Source organism: Calypte anna, chromosome 2, assembly GCF_003957555.1.
Source record: "Calypte anna isolate BGI_N300 chromosome 2, bCalAnn1_v1.p, whole genome shotgun sequence".
NCBI lineage: Eukaryota > Metazoa > Chordata > Aves > Apodiformes > Trochilidae > Calypte > Calypte anna.
In genome coordinates this window covers 104,172,464-104,195,364 of record NC_044245.1, presented here as the reverse complement: position 1 = coordinate 104,195,364, position 22,901 = coordinate 104,172,464, and the positions used below count along the sequence as shown (strand labels likewise).

Genomic DNA, 22,901 nt, shown 5'->3' with positions numbered 1-22,901 from the left:
TTGCAAACACAGCCCCTTCCAGCCTAATAAAGGTCACGAGTATAATTTACACTGTCAGCTTATCACTACCATGTTGCCCCTGTAAATTTTCCATAGCAAAGGAAGGTAATGATGAGGCAGATGCTGGAGGAGCAAACATTGCCAGTGACAGGAGGAAGCACGCCGAGTGTCATCATTCTTCTTTTCATAACTTTCCATCATCTTTAAACCAGCTTTGCTAAACAAACAGGGAACGAGCTCTGTTTCACCCCCAACACAAAACTGTATTTTGCTGAATTTAAGCAAAACACAGGGGCTAAAACATGACTTATGTCCATCCTTCACAATAGCTGTCTATCACCAGCCTATGCAATGATATTAAAACGAGCTTCTTGAGAAGTTACCTGCATCAATGCTCCCCTGGGTGCTGTTAGCTCTTGCCAAAGAAAGGCTACGATGGCTTGCATTGCGAAATTGGGAGAAGGATGAGGTGGAGTCTATCGTGTTTCTCCGAGTTCCCAGAGCATTGGTGGGAAATAGGAACTGTGTATAAGAAACAGTCTAAAAAGAAATTCAGAACAGAGAGTTACTATCAGCTCGGCTACAGTGTGATGCTTTTGGTGCATCCCAACTAGAAGCAAGGGAAGCCAAATTAGTGGGGGATTTTCTGGATTTAGTTGTTACCCACAGATGAATAAACACCAGTCACCTACATTTGCTTCAGTGCAGTCAGTTTATCCATTAAAAAAAAAAAAGCTTTTGAAAAGGCATTAATTCTTCAACAACACCACAAACACAGACAGAGAAGGTCTAATACACCGGATTTATGAAAGCCCACTCAAGGGTCAGATTTAAAAATATGTCAATTTGGTCATTTTTTTCAGTAGGCCTTCTCTGTAGCAGGTTTCAGCTGCTTCTTTACTGAAACTTCATAATCTGTATGGATCCCTCAGCACAGAGCAGCCAGAGGCAAATCACTTGAACGCTGATAAGCTTAAGCATTTTCCCCAGTATTTTTCTCCTTTAGAATTTTGCCTGGCAGAGTCTTCTGGGTGTTGTGAGATAGCATTTTACACCAATGGCTGTGGGAGATGATTTACTACTTCCCAACATGGACCAAGTGTGAATGAATAACTTGTGACAAAATTATTTTTAGAGTGGACCAGTTCATTGCTAGTACCCTCGGCCAGGAACAGACTACGCCTTGCTTCTCAAAGGTTTATTTTCCAAAAATAACATTATGTTGAAGAAAAAAAAATTAGTCTCAGAGCCTGGACTGTTTTTTGAGGAGGTCAAAACAGGTATCAAATAAATCATGTGAGCTTTCATTTATTTATAAACAAACAGATTGTCCTCAGGAATTTACAGCCTGTGGTTTGGCCTGACACCTGATTAGGTGAGCAAATCATGTGTAGCAGCACTGACATAGGGTCTTTAAATCCATAAATGAGAGCAGACTGGGTAAACTGAACTATAAAACGTAAAACAAGTCTTTCAGCAAAATGTATTTTCATTTACAGTCAGAATTGTCTCTCCTCCATGTATTCATTTAAAATAGGCAACTTTCCCTAAAGATTCATAATTGCATATTCTGTTTAAATGAACGTGCTCTGGGATTTTGAAATACTCATCAGATTTTTACTACTGCCTTCCTGCCCTTTGGAAAAATATACTGTTCAGCAAAATTTATTTCAGGGAGTTGAATTGAGAGTAAACAGATTTACAGCATACAACTCTAACCAGAAATTATTTTCAAGCCCCCAACAATACACTCTGCAGTGATGCTTCTTGTTAAGAGCCAGGGGGAGTCTGCACGATTCAGTAACGCTTTACAGGCCCTGCTGTTGCCACAGGCAAATTACAAGGAAAAAGAGTTGTTTGCATTGACAGCTTGGCCAGTCCTCTTCAATTTCAGTTTGCACATACTGTGCTTTAACTACTGTGTTACGCTGCACATGTTAATTTATTTTTGTATCTGTGCTTGTTGTTAGTTAAGCCATTTGTTTCCTTACTACATAAAATCTAAGGGAGTAGGAACTGCAGCATCCCCACCTTCCCATCCGCTCCAAGCTCCACACCTTCAAGACCAATTATCTCTTTCAGACACACTCCAGTAGAATGGCACTGCCGTCCACCATCCAACTTCATATCCCTGGGGAACAGAAACCAGAGCAGAAACAGCTCTTAGTACACACACCTTGTTCACCTTCCAACCATACGCTGAAATAAGGTATAGAAGATTAATCCAAAAACACCAATAAAAAGCACCAACCAGGAAACTTTTCCTACAGGCAGCACTTGTGCTGTCTATAATACAGTACAGAGTAAACCCTCAGTTTGTTCTAGGTTATACCTCATACCACACCCATGATGCAGGGCAAGGTTGCCCATCATTGGGTGCCTGTGACAGAACACAGCAATGGGAAGGAACTGGATGTCATTTAGGCTTCAGGTGAGATCTAACAATCTAACTTGATTGACCATGTATCCAGTAGACAGACACTCTCAGAGTACACACCCACATCCCCCTGTGCTGTTGGAAGAGATAATTGCCCATGAAAACCCCTGGGAGGGATTCCTGCTCCTTTGTGAGCAGGAGAATATCCAAAACCCAGTGACCTTCCCACTGGAGGCCAGCAGGAGAAACCCAGGTCTCCATTGCCTCAGGATTGCCTTAAGATTTATTTCTAAAGGACTGGCCCATTTGGCATCTTAGACTTGGAGGTAAAGGAGACACCTGAGACAACTAGGCTGCATCCCATGCTTTAGCCTCACAATCAAAAGGTAAAAAAAAACTATGAGCAAATCTGTGCTCCACAAATGACAGCTGTGTACAACTCCAGGATATTTATCTCACAATATTTTCCTGGCTTATTTCCACTGAAGTCCAAATATGTGCTTAAAAATCTGTGTGTGAGAGATGCTGACACTGAGGCTTCAGGGAGAAGCCCTCCAGGCTCTTCACCCGAATGCAGATGGGCTGGGCTATCTCCTACTGTGTCTCTGCACACTCTGCTTCCTTGTCTTCCCTTTCCAACTCGTTTTATTTCTCTGAAATATGGCAATTGGTGACTCCCCAGTATCATGTATTTTACTGCTGGAAAAAACCAACATGCCTATCAGCTGGAAAAGAAACTTCTGTGACAAAGAGAAAGACTGTATCAAGTTTCTAATCCCCAAAAAGTCCTCTTAGATTCTTGATTGGGGTCCACTTAGCACAGTGTCACACTATCATTCTTGTTTCCTGATATCATGTTACTGAGGGCCTAGATAAATAATTATGTAAAAATAACCCTCTATCAGAGGCATGGGATTAGCCTCTCTACTCTCGTACAGAATGTGCTTAAAGGAACTGTTTCTCATAGAGATAAATGCCAAATAGTAAACACGTCAGCAGGTCTTATCTATGAAACAAACACACAACCTGAGGAAGCCCCCAAACCCAAAAATGAAAACAAGTATCTGAATTACCTGAAATTATATCAGAACAGTTTAGTTTCCTTCCACTCAGAAAACCTCACAGATTAAGAAATAATGGTGTAACAACTTTGAAAACAAATGCTTTCTCTATGCAATTACCACACAAGGGTAGATAACCCTGGAAGTCATCAAGAGAAAATCCAGATCCCCTTGAAGAGTCAGCATAGCAGGGTTGGGTTGTTTTGTTTTGTTTTGTTTTTTTAAAAAGGCAGCTCTGAGGGCCAAAAAGAAATTGATGCCCTGGGTCCAGATCAGCTGGCTTGTGTGAGCACACATGGGAATGATTCATGAACACTAGCTAAAAATCAATGGACATTACTACCTCAGTTTTCTCATCTTTCTCATGTTTCTACAGAGGATTCTACCTTCAGGACCTTGTAAATAACACTGCAGTCATCCTCCCTCGTCCTACGTGTTTTGCAAGGGCTGGCTGTTCAGGGTCTCTCCCTCCTCTACATATGCTCTGTATTTCTAAGTAGTGTATGAGTGTTTGTGTTATAAAAGAGTGCTTTGAAATACTACTGTTCAGAGACAAGTCTGACCATAGACCAGAGAGTTAAACTCGTTATTTTGAAGAAAATCAGTACTAAATAGTGCATAGTTTCTTATCAGCATATAAGCAGAAAAGATCATCCTAGCTTATACACATCGTCCTCTCAGTGGTAAAAGATCTTGGTGAGTAACTGAAAGGAAACTGCTACATGACTTTATTGTGTCCTTTTTGATTTCCCAAGTACTGCAATCAGCAGCAAGCTAGTCAAGTTTTTACAGGACAAGCTTTGAGTTCTTTCCCTCCTTCCTATCTCAGACAAAAGCTCATGAACACCTCAGAAAAGCTCTTGCTGACTAAGGGCTTCAACCCTGCTGCTGAGGGGTGCACCAACACAGCTGCTTCCTCCCCATCCCCCCAAAATCCCAAGAGCACCTAGGGAAGAGCTGGGAGGTGCTTCTCCTTCTCCTTCTCCTTCTCCTTCTCCTTCTCCTTCTCCTTCTCCTTCTCCTTCTCCTTCTCCTTCTCCTTCTCCTTCTCCTTCTCCTTCTCCTTCTCCTTCTCCTTCTCCTTCTCCTTCTCCTTCTTCTCCTTCTCCTTCTCCTTCTTTCTCCTTCTCCTTCTCCTTCTCCTTCTCCTTCTCCTTCTCCTTCTCCTTCTCCTTCTCCTTCTCCTTCTCCTTCTCCTTCTCCTTCTCCTTCTCCTTCTCCTTCTCCTTCTCCTTCTCCTTCAAGGAGATGAGTTGTGCTTGGTTGTTTGGGTACAGCCAATGCACCAGGGCTGCCAACCATCACCACCAAGTCCTCATGTGGCACTATGGTCAGTAGGCCCTGCAGGGCACATGTGTATGGAGGACAGGCACTTCACATATTAAAAACCAAAAAATAGTCAAGCTTTCAGTGTGTTTCAGTTATTTAGATTACCGATGGGACTGAGGAACTGCACAAACCAGGATCCAGTAGTAAAAGGTTCTTACAAAAGGCAGAGTAGGAAAGAAAGTTCTTGACAAAGAGGTTTTTAAATGAAGAAAACTTCCTTCCCCCTCTTCTTCAGTTTTTATTTCCCTGTTTTATTTTCCATTAGTGCTCTCTAATGAAGTTTTCAAGGGATTCCAGCAGGCATCGAAAGGAAAAAAAAATAAATCTTGGGAACCTAATTTTACTACCTTCACTTTATCTGAGCAGGGAAAGCTTGAGAAAATGACAAAGTCAGGGATGATATTTCCTTAGGAGGCAAGAAATTGGATCTTACTTTCTGAGAAAGTTTGGGGAGTTACCCTGATTTATATCAATGCCAGGCTGTAGATATTCTATTCATAAATATCAGTTTGAGAAAGCTCAACAGTGTTACAAACTACACTCAAAACTATGTGTATTATTTTATTTATCCAGGACTGCAAGAAAAAAAGAAAAAAACAAAAACAAAAAACCAAAACATTTTCTCATCTATTAGAGCTCACAGATTTTCCTGAACAGAGACTTAAGAATCCCAAACTTCTTGTGGGATGGTGAAAAGTTTTCCTGAGCAGGTACATAAGAATCAACACAAGAGATCTCACTGTGTCTTTTATTTGTCAGGCCTGGATTAACATAATATGAATTGGATGCTATTACCTTTGGAGGTATAACATTTCTTTAGTGATACAAATGTTATGCTTTGACGTGCTCTACAAAGCTCCACGCAAGACTCCTGCTGGGCACTTGCTCTTTAAATGACAGCAAGAGCTGAACACTTTAACCTGTGAATAATTCAGGAGTCCATTAAATATTAAATAGACTTCTAGATACATGAAAAAGCCTTCTGCTTTTTGCAAAGAGGAATCTGGTAATTGTTACTTAGAGATGTAAGCCTTTTGTGTCTATATTTTATGCTCAGTGATTCCTGACTGTTGAGAATATCCTAAAAGCAAAAGTGGTTCATGAAGACATCAAGAAAGCACACCATTCTTATTCATCACTGTAAGTAATTTCTATTTATCATCTGTTTATAGAGACAAGGACAATGACAGCTTTGGAAAAGATGCACTGCCAGTCACTACATCAGGAGACCTCCCCTGGCCAAAGACTGCCTGCTTTAATTGATCAAGAGCTTTCAGATCCTAATTGTCATCAGTGTCGCTAGAACAACAACTCCAGTGGCAATTCACAGGGAGAGGGGGTGGAAAAACTCCTGGAAAGATGGTTCTAATGGGCCAGTATCCTTTTTCACTCTTTGTGTTAAACACAAATTTAAACCTATTAGCTTTTGGAGATTCATTGCCTAATTTCAGTCTAAAGGGAACAAGACAACTCACAAAAATAAGCAATGGTGGCTCTATAAAATTCATACACAAGATGATTGGTTTTGAACTGTCCTGTTGTGGAAAAAAACCACCTAGATTTATGTTTCTTTCTGTAAAGCTATTATGGACTTGGTTTTGGTTTTTTGTTCAATTTGAGAGAACACGGCAAGATGGGCAGTGGGAAAGAGAAGCAGGGATATTTCAGTTTCCCTTTTATGGGCTAAAAACAGATAGGCCTACAGAATGACTTATCAGGAATAGGACTAGAGAGTGATGATTTTATCACAGTTGCCTTGCATACAAAAATCAGCTGGGGAAGAATAGCAAGAACTTGGTAACAGGTCTGAAGGACATAATGGGGTATCCTGCTCTGCTCTGTGCTTATTGCTACTACCCTTACAGCAATTTAGATGGTCTCCTTTTTCCTGTAAATATTCCCCTATTTTCCACACTCACTGCAGTGCTTGTTACCTGACCTGGCAAATGACTGACAGCAGGGTTGAGGTGTGCAAGACAACCTCATCTAAATGCTTCTTTTTGCCTCATTTTGCATTCAACTTTCTCACCCAGTTTAAACACGGGAGACGAAACAAAGATTTCAGAGCTGAGGTAACAAAGACCTCTAGGAATGCTTGACCTATGGGCCCACTGATCATTGTGGCTACTTGTTATTTAGGGTGATGGTATTGAAAACCTCTTGCTGGCAGCATTACTGAACTCCTTAGAGTTCTGGCCAGCACTTAGTGAGATTAAAAGTTAAGTTCAGTCATGATTTATCTTTAGAAACAGGATGAAGCTGGTTTGCAGCATTGCTAAGAGGGACACAAATTGGTTTTATCTAGCTAGTTGCTGCTTTACTTCAGAAGAATGGTTTGCTACCTGGGCTTGAATCCATTCCATTACTCATATTGCATTATTTCCCTTAACTGGAGGCAAGTTCAGTCAGATGAATACCTATATTCTTGTCAAGACAGCAATATTCAGCAGCTATGCCTTTTGCAGTAAGTTTCCAACCACTTAATGAATTCACTGCCATGAAGAATAAAAAAATGAGGTGAATTGGTTTTATAAGGACACACTCTATCTGATGCTCTGGATTTTCTGTCCTGTGCTCATCACCTCTAGCTCCTCTGGCAGTCAGCCCTTGTGAGCTCTGTGCCCAAGAGCTGAATGTAGGACTAGCAGTGTTGCATCCTCACAACACTAGCAGCTCTCCCTCCCCACATCCTCTATATTCATGGGAAGGAATTCACAGGAACTTGGAAGCTCTTAAAAGGTTCTTACAACATCACGAAATAAAATATCATCAGAATAGGTATGATTTCAGTCTGTGAATGTTTTTTTGCCATTAGCAAAAACAAGACTAAAGAGTCCCTTTTCAAAACCATGTTTTTAGATTAGTAACCACAATGATGCACGCCAAAGAAAAAATAAGCCCACAACCCAACTGAACTATAAACCCAAATAATTGCACTAACTTATTTTCCTGGGGGGAAAGACAACACGGTACCTGCTTTCTCCTTTATTACACTTCTAACAGTGACAGACATACACTGCCATCTCTTTTTTTGAAAAAGCTAAGGCACCCTAAAATACTAATGAGAAATGGAGAACTGGATTGCTCTCAGTTGGCTGCAAGCATATGCAGAGCCTTTCTGCAGGCCACCACAGAATCAGCCAGGTTGGAAAGGACCTCTGATATCATCAAGTTCAACCCTTAATCCACCACCACTGTAGTTACCAGACCACGGCACTGAGTGCCACATCAGACTCTTCTTAAAAACCTCTGGGGATGGAAAACCCACCACCTCCCTGGGCAGCCCATTCAAATGCCTGATCACCCTCTCTGTAAAGAATTTGTTCCTAATATCCAACCTAAACCTCCCCTGGCAGAGCTTAAGTCCATGCCCTCTTGTCTTACTGGGAGCTGCTTGGGGGAAGAGACCGACCCCCCCCCTGGTTCCAATCTCCTTTCAGGGAGTTGTAGAGAGTGATGAGGTCTCCTCTGAGCCTCGCCTTCTCCAGACTGAACACCCCCAGATCCCTCAGCCCTTCCTCACAGGACTTGTGCTGGATCCCTTCACAGCCTCATTGCTCTTCTCTGGACCTGCCCCAGCACCTCAATCTCCTTCCTGAACTGAGGGGCCCAGAACTGGACCATGTCCTGCAGGACACATGGAGTGACTCCAACAACATCCATGGGGACTGCCATCTCCTTGGAAGTTGAAAGGGTGCCCAGAAAAGCTCCAAGAGCAGGCAAGCCACAGAGAATGTGTCCTCTTCTTCCCTTGCCCAGGAAATCTGCCTTTTCCAAGTCAGCTACCTGGGGGCAGAGCTGTACCTGGTCCTTCTCCATCCTGGCTGGTGCCACATGGAGGGTCTGCAGAGCTCCCTTGCATGGACACTGCTGGGGACTGTGGTGAGCAGACACCTGCAGCACCTTCCCTGTGCTGGCTGCAAGGGAGAGCCTGGCTGTACCAGTTCCTGTCTGGGGACATGTGTAATGACTCTGACAACTGAAGGATGACCTGACTAATGGCTAAAGGGTTAATACCTGCTGTGTCTGATCCCCATCTCCTGTCTCAAAGGGCTGAAATCCAAGTCACCTCAAACCATCTAAAGACCATCTCCAAATGAATAATTCCTTCCAGTCGTGTTTAATCTATCTGCAAACGGCTCCTCTCTTTGGTCTGCTGTGACATGAATCCCCTCTGAAGGCCCAGAGAAGGTCCATGAACGTGTGTGTGTGCATGTGCTGAGTGCCTCTGTCATGGGACAACTATTTTCTGGTGACCTGAGGCATCTTCCCCTGTCCAAGAAGAGGAAGAGCAACAAGGCTCAGCTCCACTTGCTGTGAGCTTCTACCATGACAACCTTTGACAAGGAAGGTGTGTGCCACAGCAGCTCAGAGGTTGCACAAGGTGCACCTCTAGTAACTGGCATTACCTCCCATTTTAAGCCCTTCTGAAGAACTATATGAAGAACTATTCTGAAGAACTATTCATTCATCTCCTGCAAAGAAGATATAAAGTGGATACTGAGCCAGAAATCCAGTTTCAATACCCTTCACAAAGCAGCTCTTACATCTTTTGGAGTATATCTTTTAAATAAGAAAGAGGAACTTGAAGAATAGTATTATCATACCATTACATATGATGCTTAAAATTTTAAGTATTATTAAAGAGTACTGGGGTGTCAACATGATCCATAGTATAACATCAGTGAATGGTGAAAAAGGAGAGGAGAAACAATTTTTATAAAGCACAAGTATCTCTCTACAGTGGAAAAAAATGTTCAGCAGTCACTGCTGCATTTTGTCACACATTTATTTCATTTGTAAACTTCACTACAAAATCTCTGTGTAGTAACTGCATGTGTGTTTCATGGGTGAGCTAGATTTTGTTCCACAGAAAAATTCAGATCATGAAAACCCTTTAGTCATGAAGTTTTTCAACACACAAGATTAGCAACTAAGAGCAATCCTACAATACCACCACTAGCAGTTGGGTTGCCTCTTCTAAGCCGTGCACCACAGAGTGACTTTGTATGTCATAGAAATATACTCAAAGCCAAGCATTCAGACTAGCCTGGTATGATCATGGGTTTGTGTGTCTGTTAATTTAATAACAGAGGCAATAACACTGTTACAATGCTTTCAGTACAGAGCAACCTTCCCATCACTGCCCTCAGTCACCACTACACCCTGGGCAGGGTCCTGTAGCGCCCAAGGACACTGGGGGACCAAGGGAAGCCAGCAAGCAATATGCTCAGTACATCTGCACCAGTATAGCCTTCCTTACATTGCTTTCACCTGGCTATGTCTGTACTCACAGCCCATCTGATGGTCTAGATGGAGGACAAAAAGCAAGTTCTGGTCCTGCCCATTACCCTACTCTTGGACATGGAAACAGGTGAAGCTGTGACTGTCTGCACACCACCAGCAAAGATGCTGGCAATAGTAATGCAGTCAGACCCAGAGAGTTCAATTTCTGGCTCAGATCCACAAAAGTACCTGCCTCTCAGTGACTCCATCAGGAGATAACACACCTCAAAATATTTGTCAATTTGGTATTAATTCTCTCCTTTTCCTTTGCGCAAAAGTACTGCAAAGGAAAGCATTAGGTTTCTGTCAGATACAAGGTGCAGAGAAAATTCTGAGGACAGAAAATTCTAGCGATTATTTCTGTTCATTACTTTTTCTCCCCATCATGTCACTGTGCTTTGTACTTTTGCTTCTCTTCAGCCTAACAGAGAAAACCAGAGAGCATTATTCCTCTGGTACACGGTGTCCTTCTGGTGCACCACCGGATTGGTCTTCTGAAACCACTGGTGGCAAGAACTGCCATCATCACCAGCAGCCTCTGTGCCACTCTGAAGTACTTTTCCCTCCAAAATCCTGCTGCCAGCTACACCCCAGTGAGCTACACTTGGGCTGCCAGGGAGGGGGATTTGGGAAACATTCCAGGGGACAGCTCAAATTTCATCCTCTCGTGCACTTCCAGAGTTCCCATTTCCACACCACCCAGACCTTCATTCATATTTGTACAACCACTTAAAAACACAGTTTAGGGGATTGGGAAGGGTTCCCGACAAGCTTGAGAAGGGGGCCCAAGATAATCTCATGAAGTTCAACAAGGCCAAGTACAAGGCCCTCTACTTGGGCTGGGGCAATCCCCAGCATGATTACAGGCTGGGTGAATTGGTGGAGAATTGGTTGAGGAAAGAGAACAGCCCTGAGGAAAAGGACTTGGGGATGCTTGCTGAACAGAAGCTCAACATCAGCCAGCAGTGTGAGCCTGCAGCCCAGAAAGCCAATGCTGTCCTAGGCTACATCAAAAGAGTTGTGGCCAGCAGCAGGTCAAGGGAGGTGATTCTCCTCCTCTGCTCTGCTCTGCTGAGACCCCACCTCAAGTACTGTGTCCAGTTCTGTAGGTCCCTACAAAAGTAGGACATGGAGCTGCTGGAGCGAGCCCAGAGGAAGGCTATGAACATGATCCTGTTCACAGAGCATCTCTCCTGTGAAGACAGGCTGTGAGAGTTGAGGTTGTTCAGCCTGGAGAAGAAAAGGCTCCAGGGAGACATTATAGTGGCCTTCCAGTACCTGAAGGGGCTACAGGAAAGCTGCAGTGGAACTTCTTCAAGGGAATGTAGTGACAGGACAAGGCATAATGGCTTAAAACTGGATGAGGGGAGATTTTAAGTTAGACATTGGGAAGAAATCCTTTGCTATGAGGGTGGTAAGACACTGGAACAGGTTGCCACCCCATCCCTGGAAGTGCTCAAGGCCAGGCTGGATGGGACTTTTGAGAGACCTGGTCTAGTGGGAACTGTCCCTGTCCATGGCAGGGAAGGTGGAACCAGAGGATCTTCCCACGCAAACTTATCTATCATTCTGTGATTCTTGCTACTGTAGTTTGACCTCAGTGTGAGAGTCGGGCAAGCATGGCCCAGTCTAGAGCACACTTCTTGCACCTTGCTGGTAAGGGGTGATGCTGCCTCACTCACCCTGGCAGAGTTTAGCTGTGACTGCAGACACTGCAGACAGGTTTGGTTTTTAAAATCGATCCATCAGTGCAATTTAGCTGCCAGCATCAATACAGTAGAGCTCTTCTGTGTTGCCTACAACATAACGGGCTGGTAGCCCCTCCAAAACACAGCTGTGCCTAGAGATCTCCTCCGATGGCTGCAGTGCCTGCACGTTGGAGCCGAGATGGGAAAGCAGCAGCAGCTCCACCATGTGCTACTCTCACATAGAACAGTCTCCACTACATGCATGTCCACCTTGCTTCTGCCAGTGCTTACTCCAAAGCTAATTGCAGGCATGCCCAAGGTTCCCAGCAACTAGTTGTTTCTTTCTGTAAACTATCTAGCAATGTTTGCTCAACATAAACCAGCTAGGACCAAGGACAGACATCAGCAATCAGGGATTTAGAGAAAGCAGATCTAAAGGATGCTGTCTCACTACAGTACTTCAGAAGGGTACCAGTGTCCCTCCCCCTCTTAAACCACACATTCAAAATGTGTAATGAAGTAAGCAAACACTGTGCAGCCTGAACAGAGTGGCTACAGTTTATGCTATACTGCTTCATCTGTTCTTTGCACCAGCTGTTCCTGGAAGGAGGTGCTATGGAATTGTTTCTCTCTTCCTGTGATGCTCTGGAAGGAGGACAGAGGACATTTTTTATTTTTTAATTTTTTTTTAATCTTGGCTTTTTAGCAAAGGGAACAGGGCTGGATTGTTTTGCACTGGCACTTGCTACCTTCTCATCCCAAGCTTTCTTGCTGCGCAAGCATGGTACAAGACATTACATGCTGAAATAGTATTTAAGTTTGCAGCTGGGCTCATTACTGATTTAATTTAGAAGGTATAACCAGTCATCAGAATTTCAAAATACATTCAATTTTCAATAAAGAGGAAATTTCCACAGGGCAATGCCCATAAATGAATGACAGTGTACCCAAGAAGAACGAACAAAGATGCCAGTCTGTCAAGAATTCACATGATGTGTCATCCCAGTTTAATTAAGGGAAAAAATTTACTGTAAGATACGAGAGCAAGTCAACTTTCCTACAAAGGTGCCTCCTTTCCTTGGTGCATTAAAAATAATCCCCCTTTGTTCTGAATAGTTGATGTACAAGCAGCTTGTGGCAAATCATTCTACAGAATTAAATAGACGGATGAAAAATATAAGGCAAATCCATCCCTTGGGTAAATTTGACTACAGACAATCTGTGTGTCTTGCAAACCCACCTCCCTATATCAGTCCTGTTTCAGTCCCCCAAATTTTTTGCCAATAGATCCTACTTCAGAATTCTGTGGTGAGCAGCCAATGCTTTATCCCTTTGCCCCCAAGGCACGGAGCTGCCACCAACCCACAGTGCCCTTCCTGGTCCTGTGGTGCTTCCTCGGAAGGCACCCAACAAGTCACGTGCCAGAGTCTGACAGACATCATGTCCGAGCCAAATCCAGTTTCTTCCACTTCTGCAGTTTCAGTGGAAGAGCAAAAAGCCTTCTCAGTCTTTGGAGAACTGTTTGAATATGAATAAACTTTTCTGTTGGAGGTTTAATGTCTCAGTACGTTGAGGGATGCACAGCAGCTCCACAGACATTTAGTGCTTACACCTTCAGAACCTACATGGTATTATAGCTAAAATAATTGTTTTTGCTGACTGAATAACTTAATCAAAGGCTAAATGTAAAATAAAAAGGTATTATGTTTACATCCAAATACTTCTCTGTAGTTCTGGAAATCTATATACAGTAGCACCATGTTTGTATGGAAGAACAAGAATGCTAAGACTGCTTACGAAATAAAAGTTGTGCTGTGTATAGAGTACTTGTTTTGTCAAAGAGAAGTGAAGTCAGAAGAAATACTAAAATGAGTGCATTTTTCATGAACATTGATTTCAAGGGGGAAGTTTTCTCCAGTTTAATAATCAAAGATACCACAACACATATAAGTAAACTGGGGATTGAGGGCTATGTTTTTAACCTGGTAATCTTCCGAAAGTCAAGTATATCTAAGTGCATTTATCTCTTCTCAGAGCAGATATGTAAAAGCATTAGCTTCCATCATACTGTTTTCCATTATCAGGTCTACATGCAGGCCCAGAAAGACTATGTAGTACATGTATAAATATACATACCCGACTTGGGTACAGTCTCGATATGGCAGCACTGAAAATATGCTGCAGAAGGATCTTCTGCTGCTGATAAGGACTATTCTAAAATATAAAAGAAAATAAAAGAAATCAAAGACTAAAATTTAAAAATCCCACCACAATAAGCAAAGCAACAGGTGTTACCACTGAGGAATTTGTAACCATAAAACTTCCACCACAAATGACTTCTCCCTCCTCTTTTTTTATCTCACAGGTAGGGTACCACGCTACTGAGTCTTTCCAGAAGTGCTGCAGCCTGTGCCATACGTTACACGGAAAAGGAGTAGTGGAGTCCCATCCCCTCTACAGGCTTTCTAGGAAGACTATCCTGAATATATTACTTGGAATCCAGGACAGATACTTTTCTAGTCAAAGGAGTCCCAGAGAAAGGAGTCTACCCAGAGAGGCAACAAGCTGTTCTGACAACTGACCACTACGGCTGACACTGAAGTGACAAATCCAACAGCAACCCAGTTGGTGATGCACACCAACAACCACTGGCAATGCACATGACAACTCTCAGGCTGACTTGAGAGACTGAACTTACTGGACAAGAATTTCCATCTGCTGGTCATGGCCTTTCTCTCTGCTAAACCAAAGGACTTCCTTGGTTTTCATTCAGCTTTCTGCTTCTTAAGTATCCTGATTTGTACACAAAGTTTTCTATTATCATAAGCTTTCAGATCCTTTCACTCTTTTTCAGGCTCCTCCTTAGGTCTTCTCCATTTTTCTTCCATCAGCCTTCTTGGTTTCTGGGCAGAATTATTTGCCTCAGCAGTTGCACGGGTGGCAGATACAAACATCACATCTTTCTGTTTTACCTTTAAGATCAGTATCTAGCCCTGACAACTCACCAGCCTCTGCACTCATCAATCACATCAGTAATCTCAGTTATGATGTTGCACTTACACTCAGGCATGACTGATCCCACAGCTCCTTGCCCCTTCTCCTCCAGCACCATGTCTATCTTGGTCACTAATTGTCAGGAATGCCTCCTCCTGTAAGCATGGCTTGCTTTTCACTCCTTGTAAGCAGGTAGCTCAATATTTGGCTAAGTGAAAGAACATGTTATCTCCCTGCACAGAGCTTATCTCAGAATCCAGGCCACTCTTACAGTAAACACTTTGTATTTTTAACCAGGTTCCCAATACCTTCATCGCCTGCAAAATCACTGTGTGGCATTAAATCAAATACCTTATAGCAACCTATCTGTTTTATAGCCACACTATTACCTTCAGCTATTAAGATCTGACATATCATTAAACAACATCAAAGCCACCTTGAGGTCAAGACCCACTTTCCAAAAAACTATGTGGACTACCAAGAGCTACAGAATTTTAGTTCTGGGAGATGCAAATTAGCAAGAAGCCAAGAGAAGCTTGATCAAGATGTAAAATATAAAATGCCAATAAATAACTAAATGTAAATATATCCTTTTTCCTTATTATATCCAGGACACCAAAAATTGTACAATAGAGCAACGTACACTAAAAATAACATTCTTCCCTCTAAAGCTGGCCAATAGGCTGCATCCCCTCAGACTCCTCTAACATATGGTGATGGCAATTTGTGCCATCTTCTGATCTGATTGGTGCTATAATTTACTAATGTTTTAACTTCCTAAAAATCTCCCCTTGTCGTCCAAATGCTAGGAGCTACTTCAAGGTTGGCTATAAGGGCTACTACCCTTTCTTGCTCTTCTCCCCAACATTGATATTTCTGATACTGCATGCCACAGATCTGTATGTGAGGATTTCACCTGTATTTTTCATCATTTTTCCCATGCTGGTCAAAGTTGGACAACAAACCCTAGCACACTATTTTTTCTTTACTGTCCAAAAACCACCATATGCACCTATAAATCTTGTACCAGTTATGCTCTTGTTAAAGGCTATTTCCTTATGGGACCAGCGTAGCCTTAGATCTTGGAAAAAGTTTAGGTCCCCAAGAAAGCTCCTGCATGTAATGCTGGGGAAAAATGCACAAGAATTCAGAACAATCACTTTTTCTTCTCCGCGATTATTCTGTTATAGCAATCCTATTTTCTTCCTTAAAAGCTTGTTTAAAAGCAAAGTGGTATTTACCCTTGAATAAAGGACGGTTTCTAATATTGAACATGCACGTAGCATTAGGAAGTTCTCCTGCAGCAGATAAAGTATGACCTCATCATTTGCCTGAATGCTACTAACAACCCTTGCATATGGTAAATATCTCAGATCCTATAAAACAGTCTCAGAGTGCATCAGTAAGTTATAAAGCAGGGTAAATAATTTTTTTGCATTTGAAAAAGGCAGTCCACAAGCAAAAAAACCCTGGTGCATGATTAATTTTGTGCATGACACTGCTTATTGCTGAATGGTTACTACTCACAACAGCTTGCTTGTTCACTGGAAGCCTTGTTTGCTGATGTATGAAACTTGGCACAGATTTTGAGGCTGACATCAGAAAGCATCTTTGAATTTGGAAAACCACAGTACCCACTAAGAGTATTCCACCCCGCTCCCTCTGGCTGTTTCTGGAAATACAGCTCTTCCACCAATGCCTTACACCTCCCTAAAAAAACCCGAAAAAGTAACTCTTTAAATAAAAAAAAATGATGCTTCCATACCCACAAGCAGAGGCAAAAGTGGGAAGTTACGCCAGGAAAATTTGCTGTGTATATAAGAAGTAATCAGATCAGAAAGGAAATCAAAATCACCAGCTTCTAGTTTCCTGCAGATTTCTTTCCCTTGGGACCCAAGTACTGCCTCTTTCTACTAACTGGGGGAGCCTCTCAACATAAACATCTCCTGGGCATCCACGGCCTCCACTGCCAGTATGACACAAAGCCTTATCTGCAAAGGTGCTGGAGGGGACTGGTGCAAAACAGCTGGACTGGAAGAGCAGCAAGGAAGGCAGTGGCCAGAAGCTCATCATAAAGGATAAAACAGCTATTTATTTAGATATGTACACCAAAAAACAAAACAAAACAACAACAAAACAAACAAACAAACAAAAAAAACCACACAAAAAACACAACAAAAGCAAAAAAAAAAACAAAAAAAAAAAAGGAGGGCCTGCAATGGTTTGCTGGAACAGAAAGTCCAGAAACTTGTCACAAAATGTACTTTGGAGAAGAAATTGTGGTGGAGGCCCAATGATGCTCAAGAAAATTAAATTGTTTATAAGATAAAAGCATTTTCCTGGATTTCACCTCCTGAGAGTGTCTCCAACATCAGACGCAGCTTGAGTTGGAATGGATTTCTGAGCCCTGACTACCACTGTGCCACCTAGACATGTTTAAAATTACATCATGAAAAGGTTTTCACTCTCTAATTTTCACATTTCAACAGAAAGTTGTATTAATTACTATGGCTCAGAGCAACCTTTATTTTGCAAGACAGGTGTTGAAGCTAATCTTCCAATTTCTTTAATGAGGCATATGCTACAGAAATACAAAACCTTACTGAGCTCAAGGCTTTCAACAGAATCAGTAATTTCTTTGACTTTAAGAAGAATAATGTCTGTTTTCTTCAGCGTCTGTCTAGGTTTGATTGTGTTGCACCAAAAGGCTGTGATTAGTCAATGTGATATGATTGTATGTATCACACACACACACAGAATATTGTAGTCTCTTCCCTCATACTTGGTTGATAATGTTTGACTACCAGGACTTTTTTTTCTGCCCTGCATACAAAGGTGAACACACAAACCACAGATGCTGTCTGGGTGGCAGACATTATTTTGGATCTCAAGCTCAAGGCTTGAGGCTTGAGGCTACTGAAAGGTGGCTGAGGGAAAGAATGAACAGTGAGAACACTGCAAAAAGTAAACCTCTTGTAAGTGCATGTGTGTGCATTTCCACAGTTAAAAAGGCAGCAAACCAGACTTTTCATACCCTAATGGATGCTGTTTAGCCTTGGCATGGAACTGTACACTCACTAACAAAAAAACATGAGAACACAATAGCCCTGGGGTGGGCAAGGAGCACTGGGTTACTGCTTTTGCATCTGCTACATGCAGGATGACTCCAGAAATGTTCTTGTCCTGTTCTCACCATGAATTTTTTTCTCAGCTGGCTTGGTTTGCTGTTTCTGATGGATAGGAAATCTGCTTCACAGTTTATGGAAGAGACCATCAATAAACCTGCTAAGTAAAGGGGATAAAACCACATACCTGTTGCTACCCATGCTAATTTGTAAGCTAGGGATGTCTTGTCTTTGTCTTTTAATGGGAAAATGTATTTTGTGCTATTTTACAAGATGCTTTGATAATACACTCTAGGAAACCTAGTTTTCCACATCCCTTATTAAGCCAAGTCCTAGAAATCCAAAGGAACCGGTTTAACCAGCACACAGAACCATGAACAGGAAGCTTTACAAGGACTGGCTGATAACCTCAGTCCCTGGGTCCTGGGTGCAGGTGTTTCTTCTCCATAGTGAAGTAGCTTAACTCTTATTTTAATCACAGCTGGTACTGCCTCACCGCTGGACTGCTGAAGGCTGGATGCACAGCATTGCTGCTCAGTGCATGTTACCCCCAGGCTGAGAGAGGAAGAGCCCTTGGTGTTACAGAACAAGGACACCTCTCTTCACAGGCTGAGAGCTGCAAATAAGGGCAGTTAATGGAGAAATGAGGCCCAAGCTATCACCCATGCTGCTGTTATCTTTGCTGTGACACTCGCAGCCACACACCATTGAAACGAGTACTGACAGCGCTCGCTGTACTGAAGCTCAAGCTATCAAATTCACCACTCAAAAATATTATTCTATGAAGATGTTTTCAAAGCTGGGTTGCTCAAGTTAATTGAAAGGCCATCATGCCACAACAGAAAGGTCAGGGGGGTTGGAAAGAGCTCTGAGAGCCTGACTCCAGCACAGCACCTGCATGACCATGCTCTAGCTACAGGCTGGGGGGCTTTCTACACACTGCAATACTTGTGCAATACCATGTCACAAGGACACCAGTTGTAAGTCTCTCCAGGTACTCAGAAACTGTTGATTTTCAGATTAATACATGAAGTAGATCCACCTCAACTTTCAAAGGTCCTTTTCACCCAGAATGCCTACTAACTTCAGCGACTGCAACAGCACCCAGATCCCCTGAAAAACAGGTGCTCAGATTACTTACTTTACTCCTAGTCTTAGCTGGCATTAGGGGTGGCACAAACTGTTGACTTTGCATTTTATTTTTAGCTATTATTGCTGTGGCTTTGTGCACAGGACAAAAAGCATTTCCAAAACTGTGTGTTGTATCTGTATTCTAGATAAAGGGATCTTTATTATTGTTATGGAAATATTCTGGAAAACTGTGTCTGCTGATAAAGATAAGCAGCCAGTTGAATAACAAAAGCTTACTCACTGTTTTCTTACCAAGAAAAATATTCAGTTATATTATCAGACATAATGACCGATACATAAACTAAGATGAAATTCTAGGATATATTCTACAAATACTTTTTTTCAACAGATAGAGCAACAGTTCATGAATCAAATATTTATTCAGCTCTTCACAGGTAATGCTTCTAACAGTTTCATGGATGTATTTTACATATGCATCTCAGAAATTACTCGTTCTCTGTGGAATTTTCATAATAACTTTATGAGTAAGATTTTTTTTGTTATAAGAAATTCCCAGGGTGTACATATCTTTATGCACAAAACAGACCAAAATTAGAGGGCTGCTTTTCAGTGTTTGATTCCACGTGTAGTAAAGTCTTTGTAGGTGTAAAGACTATAATCAGCTGCTGGTCAGACAATAGTTAAATCGACAGTTCTGTCATGTACTTGTTTGCTACAAAAGCTGTTTCAAAAGAGCCATCATCTCTCAGAGCCACCTTCTGCAGTATTTATGTTGATTACTACCTTTCACTTCATTTAATTGTATGTGTAAGAATAAACACGGGGGAAAATTTTGCTTGAGCCAAGTAACACCTATCAGAATTCAATTTCTAGAGCCTGTGGTTCAATGTAATGTCAGAATTTCAATTGAGCTGGTTCCATGTTTGATGAAAACCACAGGCTACGTGCACAAATCAGTCCACAGGAACATAAATGGTTCTTGCCCATGGCAGTTGTATGACACCAGGTTAAGTGCAGGGGTCAGCCCTCAGTAGGGTGGTTTTGTCTACATGCAACCTGTTCAGGTAACCTCTTTCAAACCTAATCAAGCTTGGAAGGACAAGAATAAAGTCATGAGGCACACAAGGAAATAGTTTGGTGAAAAAAAACCCCAGAGAGGGCAGGTGTCTTCTTTATAAGCTAGTTTGACTTCTGAGCTGGATGATACTGCAATAAATAACCTATTTTGCTGATGGGAAAACCACAACAGGCACTCTGCCCTTGCAATAATGGAAGTCCCATCTGACTGCTGCTGAACAGGTCCCTCTGGTACCTACAGCTGCCATCCAGGCACTGCACACCACAGCTGCAGCTCTCATGCATCCTTTGGGTGCCCTGCTGCCTTCATCTGCCCTGAAAACAAGGATCCCCCTTCCCACCTTGCCACAACCATCCCCAGTTGTGTGTTTACCAACCATCACTGTGTATCAGGCAGGATACAACAGTGGGATTGGGATCTGCCACATTTGTAATTTATCTTGTAAGAGTGGGGATAACTTTAATACCTTTCCCTGAAGCTGTTTTCTTGAGTTGTTTGTCTTGTAAGCCCCTAGCCTCCTGACAACCCAAATACCTTGACACATACACTTACCTACACACACTAACAGATCTTGAAATATCATTCAGTCATTAATAAAACTTATTCCAGACGGAGTCAGCTCTGCAGCCCCTCTCACACTTTGCACCTTGCTCCCACAAACACAACCAAATCGTACGCCTGTAAGTTGGAGTAAGCCCCAGCTCATTTCCATTTTATGCAAGTTGTATTACAGGGACATGGGGCTTAAAAATCCATAGGCTAGCACTTCCACTGACTTGTACCTCACCTGAGGAAAGAGTGTGCATTGCAACCTGCGCCTTCACAGACTAATTTAAATGGCAGGTATATGGTAAGTGGCAACGGCACACTGAACCCTTGGATTGCATGGGGATGCTGACTCTGCCCTTTCCCTCACACCCCAGGGATTGCCTTTGCAGAAGCAGCCTTTGGATGCACAGTACCTGCCATTCCTGGTGTCATGCTGCCTCATGTTCTTGATAAAATGAACCTTCTTGAAGTTCTTTGGTCTGGGTGATCCTGAGAGTGTCCGACATCTGAAAAATAAATCAGTTGGGGAAGGGAGGGGGGGAAAGAAAAAAATAAAAGTACTCAGTTCCCTGCTGTAGAGCCAAGAAGTCTACACAAAGGCAGGAAGGAAAGACGAGACAAATGATTCAAGTCACCCTGTGTTAGGAATCAGCAAGAACAATAAAGACAATAAGTCTGGAAATGCGACAGCTCGAATAAAAAACAATATTTAAAATAATAATAAGAAAAGGCACCACCACCCCTCCCTTCATGCAAAAAAAAACACATCATAAAAAAAAATCTCAGCAAAATAAAACTTCCTGTAATCTGCTGTGACAGCTTAGCCCAAGCTTTCAGAGGAAAAAAAAATAACTAAACCAAAACCTAGTAAATATGCAATTTTCCCCTCTCACACCAACACCCACAGTTTTATATTCTCCTCAGCTTTGATAAAAAAGCTATTGAGAAAAGTTCTCTTTTGTTTTAATTTTGGAAAGATTTTAAATCTCTCATTTGCAAGGATAATTCCTATTTGCTTCTAAGTCTAAATACTACTTTTCAGAATCCTGACAGCATACAAAACAACTGAAAATAAAATAAATTACCTCAGGAAAAAAAAAAAAGAATTCTTCAAAACATTAATCCTTAAATCTATTTTACATCTGAACGCACTTTTAAAATTGCGGTTAAAGAAAGAAATTGCCAGAGGGAAGAGAGAAGAGATAAACAGCAATATTCCTCCCCCTCCCCTCCCTTCCAGCCTTGCTCATTTTATTCAGCTGAAACCACAAGGCATGTGAAAGCTTTCTCTGTTTCATCTCAGTGCTGTTTTGTTGCATCGCACGGCACGGGGTGCAGGCACCGGAGATAACTCCTGCGCTCACTGTGCGGCGGGGATGCAACTGCTGCATCCCTCGTGGGAGGTAAGGGACAAGCATCTTCCACTGGCACACAAGACCAGCCACAGTCCCTCTGTGTTGAGCGCCCCTAACCCATTTTTCCCACCCTCTCCTATGAGCAGAGTTCAGCAGCTTCCCAAGCCCAAGAGGTCCTTTTGTTGGACTGAAACCACAGATCACCGGTCACAAGCCACTAGGGGCTGCCAGTCACCTCTGGTGTCCCCAAATGCTGTCATGCTACAGGGGCACACCCTGAGAGGGAGACCCTGTAACTCTGTCACTTCTGCTTTACTCCTGTTAGTAAAATCCTTGAAATCCCCCCCATAATCTGGTTGTGATTAGCCTTGTTAGCTTCTTCACAGGGAAAATACCAAGAGAGAGGTTCAACCACCACTTCTGCAAATTAGCAAATAAGAATACTGCCATGCAAACCATACTTTGTTTATAAGTTTTGCCAATTATACTTGTTTGAATCATTTATGAGAATGCTTCATAACATGCTGCTAAGCATTCAACAGTAAGCCTGGTAAAAACAATCAAGCTTTGGTAACAGGCCAGTGGGTACAGCCCCTGCTAATAAAGTCTTTGATTCAAGGTAGGGAGAGACAGCCAATTTGCATGTGGATAAACAAGGCTATAGGCTAAATATCAATATTAACCAGCAGAATTACAGGTCCCAAGATAAGGAGACATTCAAAATTAAGCTGTTTCCTTGCTAAACAGCTGACCTGGAAGCGTACCACACATCGGTGAGATTACTGATCAGCCCATGTCTGAACTCCGAAGCAGTTGCTCCATTTTCCATCACCCCAGAGGACTGCCTGGTGACTAATAACTGTGGTCCCCAGAGAAACTTCAGCCTCCCAAATGCAGAAATAAAACTGCACTGAAGCTGCTGGTATAATAAGGATGGGGGCAGATTTACTAGTGAAGTAGCAGTAAC

The 22,901-nt window shown here is 42.3% G+C and overlaps 1 protein-coding gene across 1 annotated transcript in view; it reads right to left on the bottom strand.

Annotated features, from left to right (window-relative positions):
* CABLES1 (Cdk5 and Abl enzyme substrate 1) overlaps window positions 1-22,901 on the bottom strand; it is a 73,464-nt gene that overhangs the window by 13,577 nt on the left and 36,986 nt on the right. The window contains exons 3-6 of the mRNA XM_030444677.1: window positions 20,993-21,085; window positions 13,878-13,955; window positions 2,032-2,131; window positions 384-540 (exon numbers count right to left, since the gene is read on the bottom strand). Of these exons, the coding sequence (XP_030300537.1) occupies window positions 384-540; window positions 2,032-2,131; window positions 13,878-13,955; window positions 20,993-21,085 (428 nt within the window). The remainder of the gene's footprint in view (window positions 1-383; window positions 541-2,031; window positions 2,132-13,877; window positions 13,956-20,992; window positions 21,086-22,901) is intronic.